A 21,406-nucleotide genomic window follows, 5' to 3' on the forward strand; every position below is an offset into this window, starting at 1 on the left:
GAAACACACAAGGATCTCCAGGTATTGCTACTCAAGATCTGATTTAACTGGAGGGTTTCTGGACTGAATCAGGGGCCTTCTGATTGCAAGGCTGGTATTCTACCCCCACCCAAACTATGGCCCCTGATGTTTTTCTTTTTCATTGTTTTAAAGTTTTTTTTAAAAAAATCTATAAATCAGTGTCTTTCTTTTGTAAAGGTCCAATCTGAAAAGGAGAGAAAAACATTACAGGGGGGAAAATGCTGGGCTTGTTTTCCAGTCCAGTCGAAGGGCAGAAGGCAAACACATACCTTTCCCAGGTGTTTATTACCATCCTGTATTTTTGCTTTAGGCATTACCAGATTGCCGCCACAGCTTCCCAATATTAATTTAGATTACATCTTCTCCTCAACATGACTAAGATGATCAGACTGGCAATTATTGGGATGGGCTGTGGCAGGGACAGAAAATGGAGACCATTGAGGCATATGGCTGAGTGCGGAAGTTCCCTCTCCTCTTTCCTGGGAGCTCCCTGCAGCCCCCATGGACTGCCTAAGAATGCAACCCTTACGCTTTTCAGTTAGTTACTATGAGGGAGGGCACTAGTTTTACAGAAAGGAACACAGCACTTGAGAGCTTTGCAGGAGCTACCAGATCCTGCATTCTGTGCTCTGTTCAACAGCTGCACTGATGTGAGCTTTATGATGCATGAAGTAATTAGAAAGAAGGGTGTGCAACTGAACATGTGCAGAATGCCTCTCTTTGAGGCATTTCCCTGCTCTGAGATTAGGGGCCAGAAGCCTTGAAACCTCCTTTTTCAAAAGTCACCCACTGGCACAGAGCTCCAGCCTCACACAAGTAACACAAAAGCAAAGAATGACATAGGGAAAAGTCAAGTTGATGCTGTACTCTGGAATAATTGCACGAACTTCATCAATGGTCGAAGGGAGATGTTGAAACTTTGCTTCTTAATAGCCATAGCCAGCTGCAACAAATACAGTGGTACCTCTGGTTACGAATGCTTCTGGTTACAAGCTCTGCTAGCCTGGAAGTAGCTGCTCCTGGTTGTGAACTTTGCCCCAGGATGCAAATGGAAATCGTGTGCCAGAGGCACACATGCAGCAGGAGACCCCATTAGTGAAAGCACGCCTCAGGATAAGAACGGTTTCAGCTTAAGAAAGGACCTCCGGAACGCATTAAGTTCGTACCAGATGTAACACTGTAAATTGGTGCAGGCAGAGAAACCCTTCAGGAGAACATGGAAATATAATCATCAAAAGGGTGGTGATGGTGCAATAAGCAAAACGCAGCTGAAGATGGAAGTGGGACAAATGGATGGTTGTGGGTGGTACAAAGACACCAAAGTATTTTTAGGTCTGTTCCAAATTTGCACCATTTCTGCAATATGAATCTTTCTATGAAACAGATTTGCCGCTCTTCCATTGCCCAATCACTACCATCCTAGGAGCTGCATGCTCCTCCCCTTTTGACGGACAGCAATGTGAACATCTTTCCTCCCCTGTACACATTGACTTCCTCTTTCCTCATATTCCCTTAATTGCTGCTAAACACAGTAAGATCCGACTACAGGAATTAGGAAGTGGAAATTTGAACATTTGCATTATTTTTCAGATTGTCTAACTTGGGCATTTATCAGTGCCAAAACTTGCTCCTCCTCCAGTAACTTCCTGGTCAAGCCTGGTGCTTAGTCTTCCAGTATCCAAGTGCCTTACAGTAATTACTCTCACTGACTTCACAGAATGCCATGAGGTTAAATTCACTTAAGTGTTTGTAAAACTCTTGGAGATCCCTGGAGGAAAGGAACAAATGTCCTTATTCACAATAAAACCTACAATTACCTGCCTGGCCTTTTAAATAAGTCAGCCACAAACAAAACTGGCAAACGAGGAAGGTCAAGGAAGAATTGAGAGGGAAACAAATCAAGATCCCAGAGACAAAAAAAGAGAGAGCACACGCACACTGGGCCAGTAAAACCAGCCATTAAACAAAGTCAGACAGTTTCTACCATGAATCTCCTTTACAGCGGAGAAGCTCCCTGCTGTGGAAAAAACCCATCTCACACCAGTTGAAAAAAGAAACTTGCCTTGCTCAGGATTAGCCACAGCAAGAGAGACAGCAAGGAAATCTGGAAACAAAATGGTGTCTGGGAGCTCTAGGCATGCAGTTGCTGTGTGGAAGAATGGAAGAGGCACTGGGATGCAGGAGTTAACCTGAAAGGCAGGAGGGCCAGGGCTTAAGCTCATTTCACACCCTGTTGCAAACTCAGTTCCTAGGAGGGAGGTGCAGAGAAAGGGTGGAGACCTGCTGCTTTTGTGGAACAAGCTCTGCTCAGTACCATATTGGCCTAAATATAAGCCACACTTATTTTCCAAATTCTGTGAAAAGTTAAAGCGCAACTTAAATTCGCGACCTTACAAAATTTGGCTTTTCCAATCTCGCTGCTGAAACAGACTTACGGTAAAACGGAATGGGTGTGGGTGCCTGCAGAATTTTAAGGGAGCGGCTTATAACTGGGTATTGTCTTTGCTCCCTCCCCCCCCCCCTTGAATTTTAAAGGTGCGGCTTATATTAGGGCCAATATGGTAATTGGTTTTGGGTGGTGGTGGGGAATAGCTTCAAAAACAAGCATTTACTTACTGTTGATGCCACCCCAATCTATAGAAACTTCCCATGGGGAAGGGTCTGAGCACGGTGATAAAAAATGCAGAAGGTCCCTGGTTTAATCCCTGATACCTCCAGTTAAGAAAGGATCACGGAGCAGGCAATTGGAAAGACCTGGAGAGCTAACGCCAATCAGAACCTGGTCTAATATACGGTAGCTTCCCACATTCCTTTGGAGGTGAGCTATAGCTCAGGGGTGGAGTACATGCTTTGCATCCAGAAGATGCCAGGCTTTATCCTTGGCATTTCCAGGTAGGGCTGGGGAAAGCTTCTCCCTTGAAACTCCGGACAACTACTGCAGCGTAGATCAGGGGTTTCCAGACATGGACCACCAATGGTTCATTGTGTGGATCTGTGCTTGAAGATGGGAGATGGCACATCCATCACACTAAATATTCACATTGATAACTGATAGTATTTTATTGCTTCTTTTCTTTCTTATATTTTATTTTATTGTAATTCCATTGAATTTGAATTGTAATACAACGCCTACGACAGGCAGAAAAATCATTAAATAGTCTGCCAAGACCACCAGCTTGGCTTTTCAAGTGGTTTATTGGGGGGGGGCGGCGGGGGTTTGGGAACCGCTGGTACACACAATACTGAATTAGATGGACCAAAGTTCTGTATATACAAACCCAACTCTCATTTCCAGAACTGTTAGATCCGGTCTCACACTCCTGGGTATAAACAAAGGTTAGACGGCACTGGTAGTAACATGGAAACGGGTGTTGTTTCCAATAATAATAATAATAAAAATAAAGATAAATTCCTAACCACAAATTTGAAGCTGATGTAGAAGCAATAGGGAGACGATAGCACAAGATGAATTCAGCAGCACTTGCAAAACTGTAGATCTGGAGGGATTTGTAGGCTTTTGGGGGACATCATAAAGTTTTGCATGGCAGAGTGGTCCTAGACATAAGGAAGAGTCTTTTTCCAAGTGGGTAGAGTAATAGAAAGCAAAAGCAGAGGTTGGAGGTAAGGATGCTAGAAAGGCAGAAAGAAAAAGGCAGACCAAAACACTTGCTTCAGTGTTTTCCCCACTGTTGAATGGATTCCACTGAGGCGGAAGAGGAGGGAGACGGTAGGAGGTAACCAGAGATACAGCTAGAGGGGGGAATGAAGTGGGGGGTGGGGGAAGAAGCAAGCCAACTACATCAGAAATGGAGCTGGCAGTTTGTGCAGGTATAATGAAGTTCCAGGCTGTTAGAAAGAGACAGAACCCATTTGTTAACCAGACACTCTCATTCCTAAGGAAAGAAGAAACAAATACACAAGGCACACAAAAGCAGGGAAGGACATAATGGGAAAAAGGGAGGAGGAAAGATGTGCATTCCAACAGGATTTTGCTCCTTGCGCATTTCAGCAACAAATGAACGTTGCTGGCATCGATGGGATCTACTTTATCCCTGAGCAATATTGGTCCAAAACCAGATGGCAGCAAACCTTTGGTACTTAAATATCCCTCTATTGACTCCCTTCATTTTGCAAGGTAATGTTGCAGAAATGTAAATGCACAGAAGCTTGAAATGTGTTTTCTCTTGTAGCAAACACTTCCTCAGACAAGAGGTGACCTTGAATTATCTGCTTGGTGTGGGGTCAAGACCCACCAGTCTCTGGAGCTGGATTCAGAGCAGCCTTCCTCAGGAGGATGAGGATCCTCACCGCAAGCCCTGTTACCTAAAGTGCTACCAAGACCATTTTGCCTTGCTTAACCCCAAGTGTTCCTGCTAGTGCCTTGATTCCTAACACTTTGCTCTGCATGTGGCTGAGCAAAGTGGAAGGCTTATTAGACAGCACAACAGAAGGAATATGGTGTAACCAGCTGTCCTCTTCTATTGGGCTCAGGCTTCTCCTGAGTAGCTCCCCATTTCAGAAGGTTGCCCTCTGAAATGAAAACAGTGAGGGAGCAGAGCTAGGGTGCCCATCCCTGTGACCTCCTTTGCATGTTAAGAAAAACTTATTTCAAAAACCTGTAGAGGGCTTGGGAGGGTTCAAGGAGGACCCCGGTTGCTTGCACGGGGAACCACACCATGCAGGGTTCAAGGGGACCCTATGAAGTCTTGTCTGCTTACAGTTCCCCATCACAGCCTTTCCTCTTGTTTCTGGGTAGCCAGAGGCATCCATTTGTCCAATAGCTGATGTGCCAGACCACCAACAATTCATTTTGGTGACGCTTTCTCTCAGGTCCTCACAGTGACCTGGGGGGTAGAATTAGGGTTGAATGCCAAGAATACTCAGAGAGTATTCTTGGCATTCAACCCTAATTCTACCCCCCCCCCCAAGTCACTGTGAGCATCTGAGAGAAAGCTTCTCCTTCTTCTCCCTGGTTTGAAACGGGTAACTCTCAATTTCGTTTTCCTAATCTTAATCTCCTAGCCATCCACTCTACTTTCACATGGCCCAAATCCATGCCATTTACATTTTGAGCTTGCCCTGTTGCCTCTAGTGCAGCCTGCTAGATCCGTCACTCTCTCCTTAATCTCCCCCCAGCTCCATCTTCACAAACCTAGTCAATCTAGCCTACACTAAAGGTCAAGTTCCCACCTGCTAGCACAAAGCCTTCCTTTCCATAATGTTACTCCTGAGGAGAGAAAACCCCTGAATGCAGACTCTGTAGGAGTTGAAACCCACTGATCTCTGGAAGCTGCTGGTACAACAGGGTTTTTTTTAAAGTGACTGGTGAGCCAGCTCCCTTGTTGTTCAGTACTCTGGTCCCAACCTCCTCTCATCTTGGCTCTTCTTTATGCCTTTGAACTGAGCCACCACTCAGCTCCAGCACATGACTGCAACACATGACAGGTTGAAAATATATACAGTGGTACCTCGGGTTACATACGCTTCAGGTTACATACGCTTCAGGTTACAGACTCTGCTAACCCAGAAATAGTACCTCGGGTTAAGAACTTTGCTTCAGGATGAGAACAGAAATCGTGCTCCGGCAGCACAGCGGCAGCTGGAGGCCCCATTAGCTAAAGTGGTGCTTCAGGTTAAGAACGGACCTCCGGAACAAATTAAGTACTTAACCCGAGGTACCACTGTATAAAAAATTGGCTTAATTTACAAGGATGGCTCCTCCTCTTCCTGTAACTAAGCTCTGCCCAGATTTCTTGCTGCAAAAGTTCTGAGACATGGATGAGGAATCTGTGGCCCTCCAAATGTTGTTGGACCACAACTCCCCTCGGCCCTGATGGGTGGCTGGGGTTGATGGGACTTGTAGTTGAATAACATATAGAAGACCACAGGTTAGCCATTCATGTTCTGTTGTACCATCACCTGATCCAAACCAAGAAAACAGTGTTGGGTGGAATATAACTCCTAGCACCAAGAGGAGAAACATCACCTATAGGTTGTCTGCTAATAGTAGTTCCAGGACAACAGGGAGATTTAGGAAGAAAGGATGCTATACAGCTAAAGACTTAAATATTTGTTAAGAAATATGTGCCCATTCATTTCTGCCCATCTTGTTACCATTCCCCTTGGCCACTAAGTTCTTACACATAGAAAATGGGCACGCTCACTACACTGAGAACAAGGCAGCAACACACACTGATTATTCTGCCAAGCCACATTCAAGTAGATAAAAATATTGCAATTTCTCCCCTAAAAAAATTCTTCTAGTTTACCCTGGGATCAAAGCCTAGACAGAGTGATGGCCCAAACACCTCATTTAGAACAACTTAAAAAGACTCTGGGGAAAGTTCTCTCTCTCTCTTTCTCTCTCTCTCTCTCTCTCTGTGTGTGTGTGTGGTTAAGAGATTCAGTCCAGGGAAAGGTCAGGTCGGAGAGGCCTGGGGATGGATGTGGGTGAGTGTCAGCCAGCCTAATTTTCTCTGCCAACTCTGAAAATGAGATAAACAATGACAAACCGGGCATTTTAAATGAACTTGTCACATCTCATTTTCTTGAGAAGGGCTGCCTTTTTTTAAGCCACTGGGCTTCTGCAGGAAGATTAACCCTTTCAAAGATGAACACCTATTGATAGATGTGAATGATATAGCTCAAACTATCTGACTTTGTTTAGTAATGACTTCCAAGTAACCCACTATGGACTCTTTGCCTCCTTGGGTTTCTCCCTACCCTTGGGTGTTATACTTCCCCAAGGGAACATCAATGCTTAATTCTCTGCCCTGCCTGTGGATGAACTTTCCCAAACATGAAATATTACCAACGAAGTGACACTGTGCTGTTCCATTTTCTGCTTTCCAGGAGCTAAGATAGGTCACCTGGAGGCACCCACCTGGCATGACTTTGGCCCGTGGGATAAAACATTTTCATGTGCAACAGCTTTTCCTGGCGTCTGGTGTTGGATGAGAGTTGGCTTCATTCAAGGATGCTGCTGCTGCTTTTATTCTTATTGACAGTTCATTCGAAATGCTTTCCTTTCTGTATATTTGCATTTATTACATTGTAGATTACTATCTTTCCTTCTTTTTTGCATCTTCAATATTTTTATAGAAGGGACTAATCTGTACATGAAACTAAACATTTGGACTAAAACATGCAAATGAAGCATTTGCTTAATCTGAAACACCAAAGTGTTTATTACATATCATAGCAAATTCAAGGCACCTTTATTAAAACCTGCACGTGTAAAATTGGAGACTTATTACAAAATGGAGGGTAAACCAACCGTGTGCCTACAAAAGAAAGGTCTTCCCTTGATGTTCGTCTTAAAATACCCCCCACATCAGTCAGACCTCAGGGCGAGGCTGGAGTCACCAAAAAGAAGGCCCTGCTTCTAAGCCAAGCAGACTGTATTTCTCTATGTAAGGGAATCTAGAGCAGGGTCGTCCCCCCCCCATTTCATAAAGGATGTGGGCGCTCATTTAGGGAAATGCATTCCCTTAGCTAGGGTGGAACAAGCTGCTTAAGACTTTAAAAGGTCACAGCCAGCATCTTGAACATAGGTCCTGGATATGTCAACCACTCTGCATTTGTTGCAAGAGGGGGTGCTATACAATCCCACAGTCTTCACACTATCAAAAGCCCGACGGAGGAGTTCTTGACATTCCCAAAGACACCCAGTGGTGTACATGGACTACGTGGGCTTTGAAAACAGGACTAACAATTGCCAATAAATGCTGAGCAAAGGCAAAAACTGAGCTGACAATTTACCTATCATATCAGAGCAAAGGGGACAATGGCATTTCCATTAAATGCAGGAAGCATCTCAATCCAGAACAATAAAATAAAATGGAAGGTCCTAACTGTTCTACTTGGAGGCCACCTTATTAGGAAGGATGGCGGTGCCCTCAGATGGCACTTCAAGTACAGTTTATTAGTGTGTGATATTAAAAGGGTGTTTTTATTGCATGATATAATGCAATGGGAACATGGGCACTCTGCAGAAAGACCTTGCACTCAGAAGTGTAATGAACCCAGAGCCCGGCAAACATTATACTGTACATTAACCTATCGTTAACGGCACATTAGGGCTGGGGGCACTGCACGCTTGCTGGTCAGGACGCCAGTCAGGACAGCACAGAGGAAAAAGAGAGAGGAAAACACATAGTGCCTGCACAGGAGGAAAGCAAAGAGATAAAATAAATATGGCTACAGGGCCTGTTTGGTAAAAAGGTTCTTCTCACAGCTTAGCATGCAATTGTGAGACTTCTCACTGGAAAAAGAAGAACAGAGCAGCTTTATCTGGAGATATTTAAAAATGAGACTTTAGTGGTTTCTGTGCAATGGCGCAGCGTAAACAGTTTTCATTTAACAAAACATTGCGCTCACTGGGTCCTCTCTGCCTGAAAGTCGCCATCAAGATTCTTTGGCTTAATCCTGACACATTTTTATCACTACTGTCCTTTCCTGCTAGGCTGCCAATAGCAGTTGGTCTTCATTCTCTCTTGATTAGTTGATTGGACCTCTTGTGAAAGGGCTCCTGATACAAATCTGAATGTTCACTATGGACATGCAGGAGTAAATTCTGCTACTGCCTTGGAGGCACCTCTGATGGCAGCGACTTTCACCAGCTGATCTGTTGTCAACATCCTGCCGCTACGTCCTCTCCAAACTTCTGTCTCTATGCTTCTGAAATCCTGCTCCATCTGGCTATAGCATGTCAGGACACACTTTGTTCATCAAGCCACGTCTCATCATTCAAGCCCTTCCTCAAAATCCAAAATATTTTTAGCAATTTGTTTCCTGAGCCTCACTTTGTCACTGCCCCTAGACTCCCTCCAAACATCTCCATGACTCACTGTCAGTTCCCAACTGCTCTCTTAATGTGACCGGGGCAGGTCCATCTCACTTCTGCACCTTGCATGCATCTCTACTGCCCAGCCGACATTACACAAAGGTTAAACAGTACCAATGGCAGGAGTAAAAGTCAGTGGTATCAGGTATGACGACGCAGCCAAGAACAGACTTCAATGGTCCTTGGTTCAATGAAGAGGTTTTTTTTTTTGCTGAGCTTGCCCATGGTAAGAACAAAAGAAGAGCTTTGCTAGAGCACATTAATGGCCCATTTAGTCCAGCATCTTGTTCTCACAGTAGCCAGCCAGATGCCCTAATGGGGGACTCACATGCAGGACCCAAGCACAAGAGCCCTCTCCCCTCCTGTGGCTTCCAGCAACTGGTAAGGGTAAAGGTAAAGGGACCCCTGACCATAAGGTTCAGTCATGGCTGACTCTGGGGTTGCGGCGCTCATCTCGCTTTATTGGCCGAGGGAGCCAGAATACAGCTTCCAGGTCATGTGGCCAGCATGATGAAGCCACTTCTGGCAAACCAGAGCAGTGCATGGAAACGCCGTTTATCTTTCCGCCAGAGCGGTACCTATTTATCTACTTGCACCTCATGCTTTTGAACTGCTAGGTTGGCAGGAGCTGGGACCAAGCAACGGGAGCTCACCCCATCGCAGGGATTCGAACCACCAACCTTCTGATCGGCAAGCCCTAGGCTCTGTGGTTTAACCCACAGCGCCACCCGCTTCCCTTTCCAGCAACTGGTAGTAATGCAGAAAAAGAGCACATGAGACACAACCCTTTTCTCAATGTGCAAAAAAGTCAAAGTGCAAGTTTTTTGGTTACACAACATTCTTCAGAAGACTGGATGTCTGCCATTTTTCAGACTAATAGGAATGCTGTTAGCAGCCAGAGATCCACCAGCTTCCTTCCACTGCCATTTTAAAATGGTGAAGGTGGCCTCTTGCATGGTTCAGTGCCCTGTCACACACTGTAATTAAAATGTTCATTAGTGTACATGAGAGGCAATAGCTTTGAATTGTATGGAAAGCTCAAGATGAGGCTTCGAGAGTTGCCATTTTAAAATCTCTCCCACAAAATCGCTGCAAACATTAATCATCCCCACACTTCAAATGTTCTGATATCCACCTGGCTACACTATTAAAATAAAACTTGCTGCCCCAGGGAAATCCTACTTATTCTTAATTGTTTTGAGGCTTTGATGGGCTTTTAATCTAAGATTAATTTATGCAATTTTAAATAACTCTTCTTATGATTAATAAGCTTGAAAATTAAAAGGAGTCTAAAGCAATTATAATGAGCATTTGGTCATAACCTCATTAGGAGAAGGAGTGAAGGATACAATGCTGGAATTCTTACAAGATTACAATTTAAGGTTACTTCCGGAGAAGTCAAATACAGCTCTCCAAATTGCAAAGGCAGATTAGGCCAGGTCAGTTGGGGGAAAACATTGGCTATCTGGATCACCACACTAATGTTATTGTCTCAGGAGCAGCAGAAGATGAAGCATTTGAGTGAGGGAGAGAATGGATCAGCGCAGACTGGAACACAGCCAAAAACACACACACAAAAAACATGCTATTTGGGAAGTTGCTTTCTCTGGGCAGTAAAAGCACCAGCTACACTTCATTGTTATTTCAAAATTACCAGTGTGTGTGTTAAGAACTTTGTGTACCAGCACCTCTTCCAGTGAGATAATATCTTGGTGGCTGGATCAGACTGAAAGCCACAATGGCCAACCAGTTGCCTCTGGCAAGCACACAAATGGGTCATGGATGCAGAAACCCAGGGCCCTCCAACTGAATGAGCAGGCAGCAGGGACCCCAAACACAGTGGAGCTGGCTCACCACATTTTAAGGAACTACACACTTTTATCTAAATCACCAGCCCCTCCAATATTTAAGCCCCTCCAATATTTAAGCTCCAAAGACATGGGCAGGTCTGCAAAGGTGTCCCCATCTTTCTTCTCTTGCATTTGCTTTAAGAAACACTACCTTTGTGGTGCTGGTTGCCTTACCTTCAATGGAAGGTAAAAAAACAAGGGACTTAAGGGAAGCGAAGCCTGAGCCTGCCTTCTTTGTATTTCTTTCTTTAAAATCAATGTTTAATTTAAAAATTAGAAAGTGGAGCAGGCTGCAAACACAGAGGTTGATTGAAGCAAAATTTAAATTCCTGTCAAGTCCATTTAAACACAGGGGCCCTTCATAGCCAATTAGTTGCTCCGTGTGAATGCAGGATAAACTTAGGCCTGGTCACCGTTAGCAGAGAGCAGACCCACTGTGAGGTGCTAGGAAGGGAAAAAATTAACTAAAATCAGGAGTGTATGAAATATTTATCCTCCCAGCTTATCACGATGGGGTTTTGCAAAGTGTAAATGAGACAAAAATCGATTCCTCGTCACCCTCAAATCAATCCCCCCAAATGGGTCGGGGCATCTGTTTCAGCTAAATTTTGTTTACTATGGCAGATTTTGCCTTAATTGTGGTTGTTTATCTCCCGCCGTCCCCGGGGCCCTAATCTCCCGATAACTAATACTTAACACTCATTCCACATCTAAAGCTACTTCGAATCCTCAACAGGTTTCGGAGCTCTTAAAATTATTGAAACTGCAGAGACAGGAGACAGAGTCGCTTTGTGAGAAGGGCATTCTCTTCTCTACAACCAGCTGGGTCCAATCACCACCAGGGATGGAGACAACAAAGGTGCTAAAAGGCTCTTTCACAATTGCGACTGCGCCACCGGGAATTCAGGGATAAAAATGAGCTTTGATGGAGAACTGGGGGGGGGGGGGAGGAGAGAAAGAGAGAATCCAAACAAGGTTTGTGGCAGTCTAGCCAAAGAAAGTTATTGTCATAATGAAATGCTGTCAATCACCATAAAAATCCAATTAAGAGCTGTTCGGCATAGGCTCTCTTAAGCAGAAATACTTAAGACGTAATTTCGGCAACTCTACAAATGAGAAAGTGGTTCTGGAGTTATTTTTAAAAAAGATCAGGAGCTCCTCCCACAAATCCTGGACACACACAAACCAGTTTCTCATAGTCCCCTATGAAACAGAAAATGCTTCATAGCCATAGATGCACCCATTTTAGGAATGCTTTAAAGGTGGACCAATCCCATTACTACATCCCTTACAGAGTAAGAGAATCATCCCACAGCCCTAAATTTGTACTCAGGAATATTTTTTCAAAGGCATAGCATTGTACAGACATTTATTTAATATTTATATTACCCAATGAGAAATGTAGACCCATCATGGACAGGGTTTATTTTAACGCAAAGGGGAAATGCCCATCTTTGTCCTTCTGCAATTAGTAACTGCCAATTCAATCCATCCTGTTCCAGTTGAATGTTTATTTTTATCTTTTTAGATGTATCATTAAGGGACTTGAAGGCAAACATTGTTCTTCTCACCGGGACTTGCGTAGGAGGAATCCCCCCTGAGGACTATGTCCCAGATTAACAAGTGTTGACTTTTCTCTATCAGTTCAAATATTGGCACATGGATCTTCGTAAATATTACCAAAGGACACATGGGGAAATGGTGGTGTCCTTCATTCAGGGAAAACAGCTTTCAACTTTCAGTGAATGTGGAAAACCCTTTCAGACAGTGGGTGGCTTCTGGGAAAAGGGCCTTCTTCGTGGTGGCCCCCTACCATTGAACACTCTCAACTGGTAAGCTTGCCTGATTTCTGCCTTACCTTCCTGGTGTCAAGGGAAATACTTGTTTATTTTCACAGACCTTTCAGCAGATTTACTCCTTGTCAAATTTGTCTTATGCTGCTTTTGTTTAAGTTTTAATGTGGCTGTATTTTTAAGTGATTGTTTTGTCTTTCATTATGACACGCTGGAATATTTATCTTGAAGGAAAGGGCACAGACAATAAACAATAGAGGAAAAGTAACCGTATCATGTGCTGCAGATAAGTCTAACTGCTTGAGAGGAATAAATAAGCCTACAGCTTCACTATGCAGGCAATACTAATGCACAATGAAGTGGCTGCACAGCCATGGCTGGGTTTCAGTTGCACAAATCTGATCTCGTAGAGAAGTCCAAAAAGGGACAACAGCAAGTGTGGCTATTTTTCTGTTCTCTTATGTTTTTAGTTCAAGCTGATAACACGTTTTACTAGCGTAAGCAAATAAAAAACCCTAAAACCAAACACCAACAACAGCAATGATCGGATCTGAATGTATCAGTTGATTAATTATAACATAATTCACAGATTTTAAAAGATTGGGATTTAAGTTTAGTCTTTTCATTCTGGTGGCACTGTGTGATCAGAAATCATTATACACTGGTATGGAGAACATTGTCCTGCCACAAAGACTCTTCTTGCAGCCTGCAGGCCTGTATAAACTCTGAGGGGTTGGGGGAAGAGCTGTTTCTAGCACTCAGTTCCACACCCTAATTCTGCCACATCAGTTAGAAATGTTTACATGCAAAGATGGAGCAAGATAGCAAAGGACTCTTTTCTCTGACCTAAGGGGTTCCATTGCTGATTCCTGTCACTTGATGAAGTGGCCTTCATAATAATAATAAAAACAGGCTCCTCTGTCCTGTAATTACACCACGGCACCTAGGAGTTGAAAACTATTACTTGTAAGCACTGTACATATTGCAAATTTAGTTACCAACCTTGGTGGTCAGATAATTTATGCAACTACAAAGTTTTAATAGTAGGCAGGGGATACATCACTTCAAGGACTTCCCCTAGTGGTGTTAAAGGGAAGATAACTGCATTTGGGTAGCTTGGGATTCTCACTATATAAAAAGACAGAAGAGGAATATTTTTAAAAATACAGTAAAAAGGAACAAACAACTAGCTAGAAATACACAAACTTTCCTGTAACCAAATCTAATCAAAGGCTGCATCTGCAACATTATTGCACAGGGATATCATAGAATTGCAACTATTTCCCAGTGTTTTTGTAAAAACTGGATATATTTTGCAAATCATATAGCTGGATATAGAGACAGCCACTCTATTTTGTTACAGCTTTATTGCTTTGGGATAACAGCCTGTTTTGCTGGGGCAGGGTGTGGGGCTGGTGTCCATTGAAGCCACCAGTGAAGCAAGGAAAGGAATGCTGGTCCAGTTATACAGGACAAGGGAGATGAGCCTCCTTTCCCTCTCCACTTGTATGTAGAGTGAGGGTGTTGCTGCCCTGACTGACTAAGCCGGTGCTGCAACATTAACAAGTTCACTATGTGATCCCTGACTGGTTGGGATCCTGCAGTGAAGGAGCCTTTTCAAATTAAAAAAACAAGGCACTGAAGCAAATTCAAAGAAACAAGGACTACAATACGTGTGTGTGTGAAGAGCGGAATGTAAGGCTTATGAATGCCAATCCTTTCATATCAAATCCCCAAATGGCAACTTCTGCAGGACAAATCAAACCTCATAAAAATTTGGTGCAGCGTTTGTAATCTCATGCACCAATGCTTCCTGCTCAGATGCCCTCCCAGCTCACCTTGCTTCCTGCACTGCAAGGGATGGGTGAATGCTGGACTGCTGCACTGTGCTTCTCTGGGGCACAATCTGGCAGGAATCCTCGTTGGAAGTGTTTGGTAGGAGTGGAGGGAGAAGAGGAAGCCCTTGTGACTGAGGGTAAAAGAGAGCCCGAGTGCCAGGTCTTGACTTCTGTGGGTACCAGGAAGGAGGAGGAGGAGGAGGAGGAGGAGGAGTGATGACTAAGCTGCCATTCTGCTATGGGCTGAGCTGATGGGGTCCTGCAGCGGAGGGTGCTTCAGATGAGGAACGGCCTTAAGAAACACTCTGGTTTGCTCTTAACTTTCTATCAATAGTACACGCTTCACTAGGAAACCCACCAAGGGACCGCAACAGCATCTGAAAAAACACAGCCATGCAAAAGCCCCAGAAAACGGGGCCATCTTTTTAAACAATTCTCAAAAGCAGGCCGGTGCTACTGGGAGACAATTTCCATGTTAGCATGCTTGCTGAAACACTCTCTGCCACTGAACAGCGAGAACAGATAATAACCATTAGTAAATCAAACTCCTTGGCAATATCCAGCTGTGCCTCGCACATTTACATACAGATAGAATGGGTATATGTTTTTAATATGTATGCGATAACGCACTTTCCCCACAGCTGAAGTGTGTCTTACAAAAGGAGGAGGCGAATGGGAACGCATTGCCATGAGATAATAAAGTGACCTAGATAAAGTATTAGCCAGCGATTGATCTCAAACAGGGGAAGGCTGCCTCTCTCTGACCCGGTTACTTACTATGCATAGATTCCATTAAATAGAGCTTAGGAACTGAAAGCTTCAGGAAAACGGTGCCACTGAGGCCGAGATCGACGGTGTCTGGGTTGGAGTGCACAAATGTATAGCCTCCTGTCCCATGTGAATTCCTGTGGCATTCAGCCACACCTGGAGAACACACCTCCATCAGATAAAAGTGACTCTCCCACCAAGCCAAAGCCTGATTTAGATTTTAAATGGAGGTGCAGTAGTGTAAACAAATCTTTGCAAATTTTTCTGAGAACTTGTGGATTCTATCCTGATATCAAGGCATAAAAAGTGCTTTAAAGAAACTAAAAATGATTCCCATCTATAAGCATGCAGGATGAATTAAATGATGGCTCTTTTTTACTTGCTCAAGTAGCTCAAGTATGATGCAAGCTTTCACGTTCCACAGAAGTCTTCATCAGGCAAAATATCTGAAAAGTGTGGTGAAGCAGACAGTGACTGACTGACTTGGAACAGGGAGACTTGGGCATGAAGCTCGCTGGGTGACCTTGGGCCAGTCAGACATTCTCGACCTAAATGACTTTGTAGGGCTGTTGTGAGGACAGAATGGGATAAATGTCACCATCCCAAGCTCCTTGGAGAAAGGACATGATACTAATAGGCTAAAATAATAAATACATAGAATAGGTTCTTGCATGTCCAAGTGTGGGATAGTTCTGCAGTCAAGTGTCAGACAGTGGTACCTCAGGTTAAGTACTTAATTCATTCCAGAGGTCCATTCTTAACCTCAAACTGTTCTTAACCTAAAGCACCACTTTAGCTAATGGGGCCTCCCGCTGCTGCTGCGCTGCCGGAGTACAATTTCTGTTCTCATCCTGAAGCAAAGTTCTTAACCTGAGGTAATATTTCTGGGTTAGTGGAGTCTGTAACCTGAAGCGTATGTAACCTGAAGCGTATGTAACCCGAGGTACCACTGTATATTTTATCAGGCACTTGGCTCAAGGTGAATTATCTTACTGATTTTCAGGGTCTTTTGCTTTGTGTTTACATGGAGCTTATATGAACACTCTTTGAGACCCATTGGCTACCTGCACCTGGTTAAGCTGGCCTGACAAAGCTGTTTCCTGGGGTGTGGCTGCTGTCAAATGATGACAGCTTCTAGGCGCCATGGGTGAGAGCTGAGTGCAGGGTGGGGACCAAGGTGGACCAACTACCCAAGAAGGATCTGGTGCCTTCCAGATGTTTTTGGACTGCAACTCCCATCAGACCCAGCCAGCACAACTGTGCTGGCTGGGCCTAATGGGAGTTGTACTCCAAAGTACCTGAAAGGTGACAGGTTGGTGAAAGCTGCTGTAGGTCATTTGTAAGTCATTCATGAGCAGTGAGAGGAGGGATAAAAATAGATGCTTCCAGTTCTCTGGATATTAGCCATTGGAGATATTGGGACCATGCAGGCAATTTAGTATAATTAAAGGGTGGCAGCAAATGAAGATAGCTGAGCTCCAGTATTTTCCCACTCTCAGTTAATTATCGCTAAATTATTATATGCATTTCAGAAAGCCAAGTTTTTAAGGGTTTATTATAACTTCCCATCCTAATGTAGCTCCCATCAAAGTTAGTAGCATCATTTCCACTAGGAGTTGGCCTTGGCCACATTCCACCAGGAGGTTTTGCTGCACAAGCCCCATTTAAAATGGATTGAAATGCAATAGGACAGCAGCAGAAATAAGATTTGGTAGTACACAGTGCTTTTGGTCTTTGTTTCTTCTCTCTTTTTCTATGTGTGTGTTTGAGTCCAAAGAATCAGAGGAAGCTTTTTAAGAGTGAGTTAGGGACTTCCATTGCATGCAAAGATAGGCTCTGGCAGATTGAGCAGACAACACTAATTGTGGGTCCAATGGTCAAGAAGGCAGTTTCTGCGCTTACTGCAGAGGGAAGTGAGGGGCAAATGGGGCTCATCAACCTGGGAAGGTACCCCATCTAGGAGAAGGAAAACTCTGACTCTAAATTTCCGCTGCCTTGTGGGATATCTTCAGGAGAAGAAAAAGCTAAGGAGTAAACCCTGCATAAATCCAGAGTGGAGTTCCTAAGATGGTTGGGTGGTGCCTCATTCTGGCAACTCCTGCAGCCAAGCTAGTGCCAAACATATTGCTCTGCTTTCCTTTGGACCACATCAGTGAGGCTGAGAGGGGCATCTTGTTGTCTGAGCAGACCAGGACCTCCATACACACAGTCCAAGCTTGTGCCCCAGGGAGGTAACTTCGAAGCTCCTAACGCAGAGGGTTTGACTTCATCCCTGGAGGCACAATCCATTGTCTCTCAAAACAGACGGATGCCAACAATAACATTACAAAGCCAGAGAGAGAGAGAAAGAGAGACTCTTTTATCCATGAAGCTTTCAAAAGTCTTGCCCATCCCTTGTTCCACTGTCCAGATCACTTACTGCCACTTCTCTCTTTTTGGTAACCCCAAGGCCTTACTTTTTGGTAACCCCAAGAGTTACTTGCCGGAATGGCCACTGAGAAGGGCCTGTCATGGGTCACCACGAACAAGGCAGTCCTGATTAGGTCCAAGTGACCTGATCTCTGGAGCATAAGCAAGGAAGAATCTGATGACAAAACAAAATCCAGGACACAATGCACCAGGAACGTCTGTGCAGGAGCCGTTGGGGTCTCTGCACAAGCAACATCCCCCTTCTCTTTTGGGTCTATGACTGTGACATCAAGCAAGGCATCAATCAGACTTCTCAACACAGTCAGAGGCCCCTTTCAATACTGAGTGGCCAGGCTTCAGAAGCCATTCGCAGTGAAGGGAAAGCAACGTGGAAGAAAGTGTTAATTTATATATATATATATTAAAAAGAGTCTTTTTTAAAAAGCCATTGTGCCTTTTTTTAATTATTAAAGGGAGGATGGGAGAAGATACTGTCTTATGAGTAGGACCCGGCACTTCAGGGCAGGTAGTTGGAAAGATATATAACTCTATGTCGTTGTTCCTATAGGCACTCACCCCTTGGCCTCCGTCTTTATGACTTTACACCCTGGAGTGGTGTTACAGCTTCCGAACACGCACATATATACTGAGGGTTGGAAGTGCGATCTGCAGATGTTTTATTTATAAGTGGCAGGCCTATTGCATCACGGAAAACATGCATTTACAAAGAGATACAGGTTTTATGAAACCCCATTCTGTTGGTTTAATAGTCAAGCTACCCAGCCATAGAATAATAACAACGCATCAGGTAAATGCATCTCCATCTCTAGAACCTGTTCCAAGTTCTCTCAGATGTGACTAAGTGCAGGAACCTTCCAACCATCAAAAGTTAATAAAAAAAGAGAGAGCGGCAAATTAAGGCAGCCTCAACCATCACTACCCAGAGACAGAATGGACGGTGTGGGGGGGGAAATACAAAGTTCCTCCTCACCAAGGTATTTCTGCAATTGCTTAACAGCTCTCTTCAGCAGTAGCAGAAATTACTCACATCCAGTTTTATAAACATGGTCACATATCTGACAAACGTGGTGCCCATGCAGAGGAAGAGTTGCAGAGGGAGGTGGCACCTCCAGGGCCTCAACTAGCACAGCGGCATTTTAGACTTTTTCCTTTTCCACACACACTTCATTCCTGCCGTATTGAAATCTCCTTTGGAGCCTTGTTTCAGGAATGTCCTTGCCTCTGCCACAGGTGAAGCGACAACCCTCCGTTGTTTCAGACGTTTTGGTGGAGACTCTTCTTTTTGCCCAGATCCTGTTTTATTTGTTAACGAATTTCTGTTTTATTCACTTTTATCTGCTTTGATGTGTTTTTATTTGCTGGTCCAAGGTTGTGATTTGGCTTTTGTTTTAATTTTTTTTAATGGTGCATTGTTTATTTTTTAGACTGCACACTGCTCAGAGATTTCTAAAACACTAAGCCTTATATAAATGTTTTTCAATCAATAAAAGTGATAGAGTACACAGCTGTTTGAGGAATGCAGGCCAAACCCCTGCCCCCCCCACCCCGGTGTTCAATTCTGTGGCATTCAGTACAATAGTCTAACATACTTCTACAAAAATTCAATAAAGTTTACTTTAAAAATAAATAAATATGTGACTCTTGGCCATGGTTATTTCATTCTGTTGCGAAAACATAACTCATCTTAGCTTCCTCCCAGTTCTCTACTGGGAAAGTAAATGAACCTATTTGACCTATCAAGAACAAAGGTGATCTATGGGTAAAAGTGTATTGAAGGGATTTTGTTTGAATAAAATAAAATAAAATAAAAATGTTTCATTATTATACAAAGTTCAGCATGGGCAGAAACAAAGGGCAACTTAGAAAGGAAAAGACCATTAATGAGATTTGTTGTTTATGATGTTTCTGCTCTTGCCATTGTATTTAGTGAATTGTTATGCACTGATCATGTCAGAGAGCATGACTGTAAACCTAAAAGCAAAATACAGGACTTTTAAAAAGGAAAGAAGAAAAAAAAAAGGACAAAGGGCAACCTGTAGAAATGAAGACATTTCTCTTGGCAATTTGGTGAGGAAGAACGTCACATCTAATTATGAAAAAGTTCCATAGAAACCCCAAGATCAGCTTCGCAACAGGATTATAGAACCCTGCCAATGTATACTATAAGGGTGGATACAAGTTTATAGAAACTACTGTAGAATTCAGTTTTAAAAAGTTTTTTTAAAAAAGAAATAATTCAGTAAATGAAGGAAGAAATCTGAGTAATTCCTAATACAGACAGCATCTTGCTTTGATCAAGAGACCTTTCAAACAAAATGTGTCCCATAACCACCATTATGATTCTGAAACCAAGATAGAAGCTTATGTGCATTACGCCAACGTCTGCTGGCTGTCAGAGCTGGAAGCAAAATTTAGATTTAATGTTAGTTAACTTATGGAGGAAAAACACCCCCAACAAACTTCTGCATGTCATAAATCAGCAAAACTTTTCTTGTTTGTGTTGTAATGAGAAGGCTGAAGATTTACTTACCATTAACTCTTCAGGGGCTGGGCGTTCCTTTGGCTGCTTTCTCATGCTGTGCAGCAACAACAAAAAACAGAACCCAGATTCGGTGTGAAAAAGCACTAGTCATTTACTTCATTATCTTAGAATGCTGAAGATTTATTTTTTTAAAAGTCTCTTATTACGGATGACCAACAGTTAATGAATAAAACCAACCCCACCCCCACCCTACAGATAGCTTTATGAATGCACTTGAAATGTCACTGTTTTTCTTTAACTTGACTGCTTCTGCCACCATGAATTAAGGTGGGCACCACCAGGCACTCCACAATGGAGCCCACACTGCAGCCTCTGCTATTTGCAAGGCTAATTTCAGTGAAGGGAGGGGACACAACTCTTTGGCAACCCCTGGACCAGCCACCCTTTCTCCCAGTTTGCTTGTTGCCGGGGCACTTCACACACATTACATTTTTAGGTGCTCACTTAGATCCTCTTAGGCATACACATGTGAAATGTGTAGTGCGAGACAAATAGGTGTTATGCAAGTTTACTCACTAGGGGCCTGTGATTGGCCAACTCAGGTTTGCTGCTGTGCAATGTGCTACATGCACCTCTACTTCATACAGACATACAGAATTTTATTTGTATGTTGCCTGTCCATGGTTCAAACCATGCTCAGGGCAGTTTATAACATGGGAAAAAAATACATAAATACAATGTAACAAAAGCAGTCATAAACAATAAAGAAAGAGTTAAAAAATACACGACCAAACCGAACAATTTCCATATAAACCACAAGATATAAAATAAAGATATAAAAAAACCCCAGCAACAATCCCTGACTCTCAACAAAACCCCCAAACACCGCAGTTCAAGAGTTTGTTCAGCAGCCTCAGATTTTGTCTTTGTTATCTCCCCATCCAGATCAAGGAAGCAATGGCAACCAATTTATGTCTCCTCCCATGTTAGGGTACTTACCACAATAAGTATTTACATACAGGTGGGATATATATAATAAAATTGTTGTTGTTGTTATTAAGCTTTTAAAAACAATTTGCACATATTAATACTTCAGGAACTCTTACAACAGCCCCGTGGGGCCAATATTATTATCCCTGTTGGAGGAGGGAGATGGCTAGAATAGCACCCTAAGGTGAGCTGGTGAACCTGTGGTTGCAGTGAGATTTGAACTGGGAGGTTGGAGCCCATCTGGCTTACAGCTCACACTCTTAACCCCTAGGCTACACCAGTTTGTGCAAGTCAACCACTCTTCTAAGAGGTTAAAAAAAGAAGCTATAGCTCAGTGATATAGCAAATTTTTCCCATGCAGAAGATCTCAGGTTCAATCCCTGGTAGCT

General features: G+C 43.4%; 1 protein-coding gene and 2 long non-coding RNA genes across 9 annotated transcripts in view; all 3 read right to left on the reverse strand.

The window, feature by feature from the left end:
• MAP2K5 (mitogen-activated protein kinase kinase 5) overlaps positions 1 to 21,406 on the reverse strand; it is a 127,579-nt gene that overhangs the window by 536 nt on the left and 105,637 nt on the right. For all 7 annotated transcript variants that reach the window (XM_083475154.1, XM_083475156.1, XM_083475152.1 and 4 more), the window contains one exon: positions 20,076 to 20,121. In XM_083475154.1, coding sequence (XP_083331280.1) covers positions 20,076 to 20,121 — 46 coding nt within the window. The remainder of the gene's footprint in view (positions 1 to 20,075; positions 20,122 to 21,406) is intronic.
• Positions 1,359 to 4,889, reverse strand: LOC310693364. Its single transcript, XR_014519130.1, has 2 exons — positions 2,955 to 4,889; positions 1,359 to 2,344 (listed from the first exon to the last, which is right to left on the reverse strand). It is a non-coding gene; the product is annotated as an uncharacterized lncRNA (long non-coding RNA).
• On the reverse strand, positions 7,058 to 14,178 carry LOC310693350. The gene is made up of 2 exons (XR_014519115.1): positions 14,074 to 14,178; positions 7,058 to 14,036 (listed from the first exon to the last, which is right to left on the reverse strand). It is a non-coding gene; the product is annotated as an uncharacterized lncRNA (long non-coding RNA).

Source organism: Podarcis liolepis (genome assembly GCF_965112155.1).
Source record: "Podarcis liolepis genome assembly, chromosome: 14".
In the NCBI taxonomy this organism is placed as follows: Eukaryota; Metazoa; Chordata; class Lepidosauria; order Squamata; family Lacertidae; genus Podarcis; species Podarcis liolepis.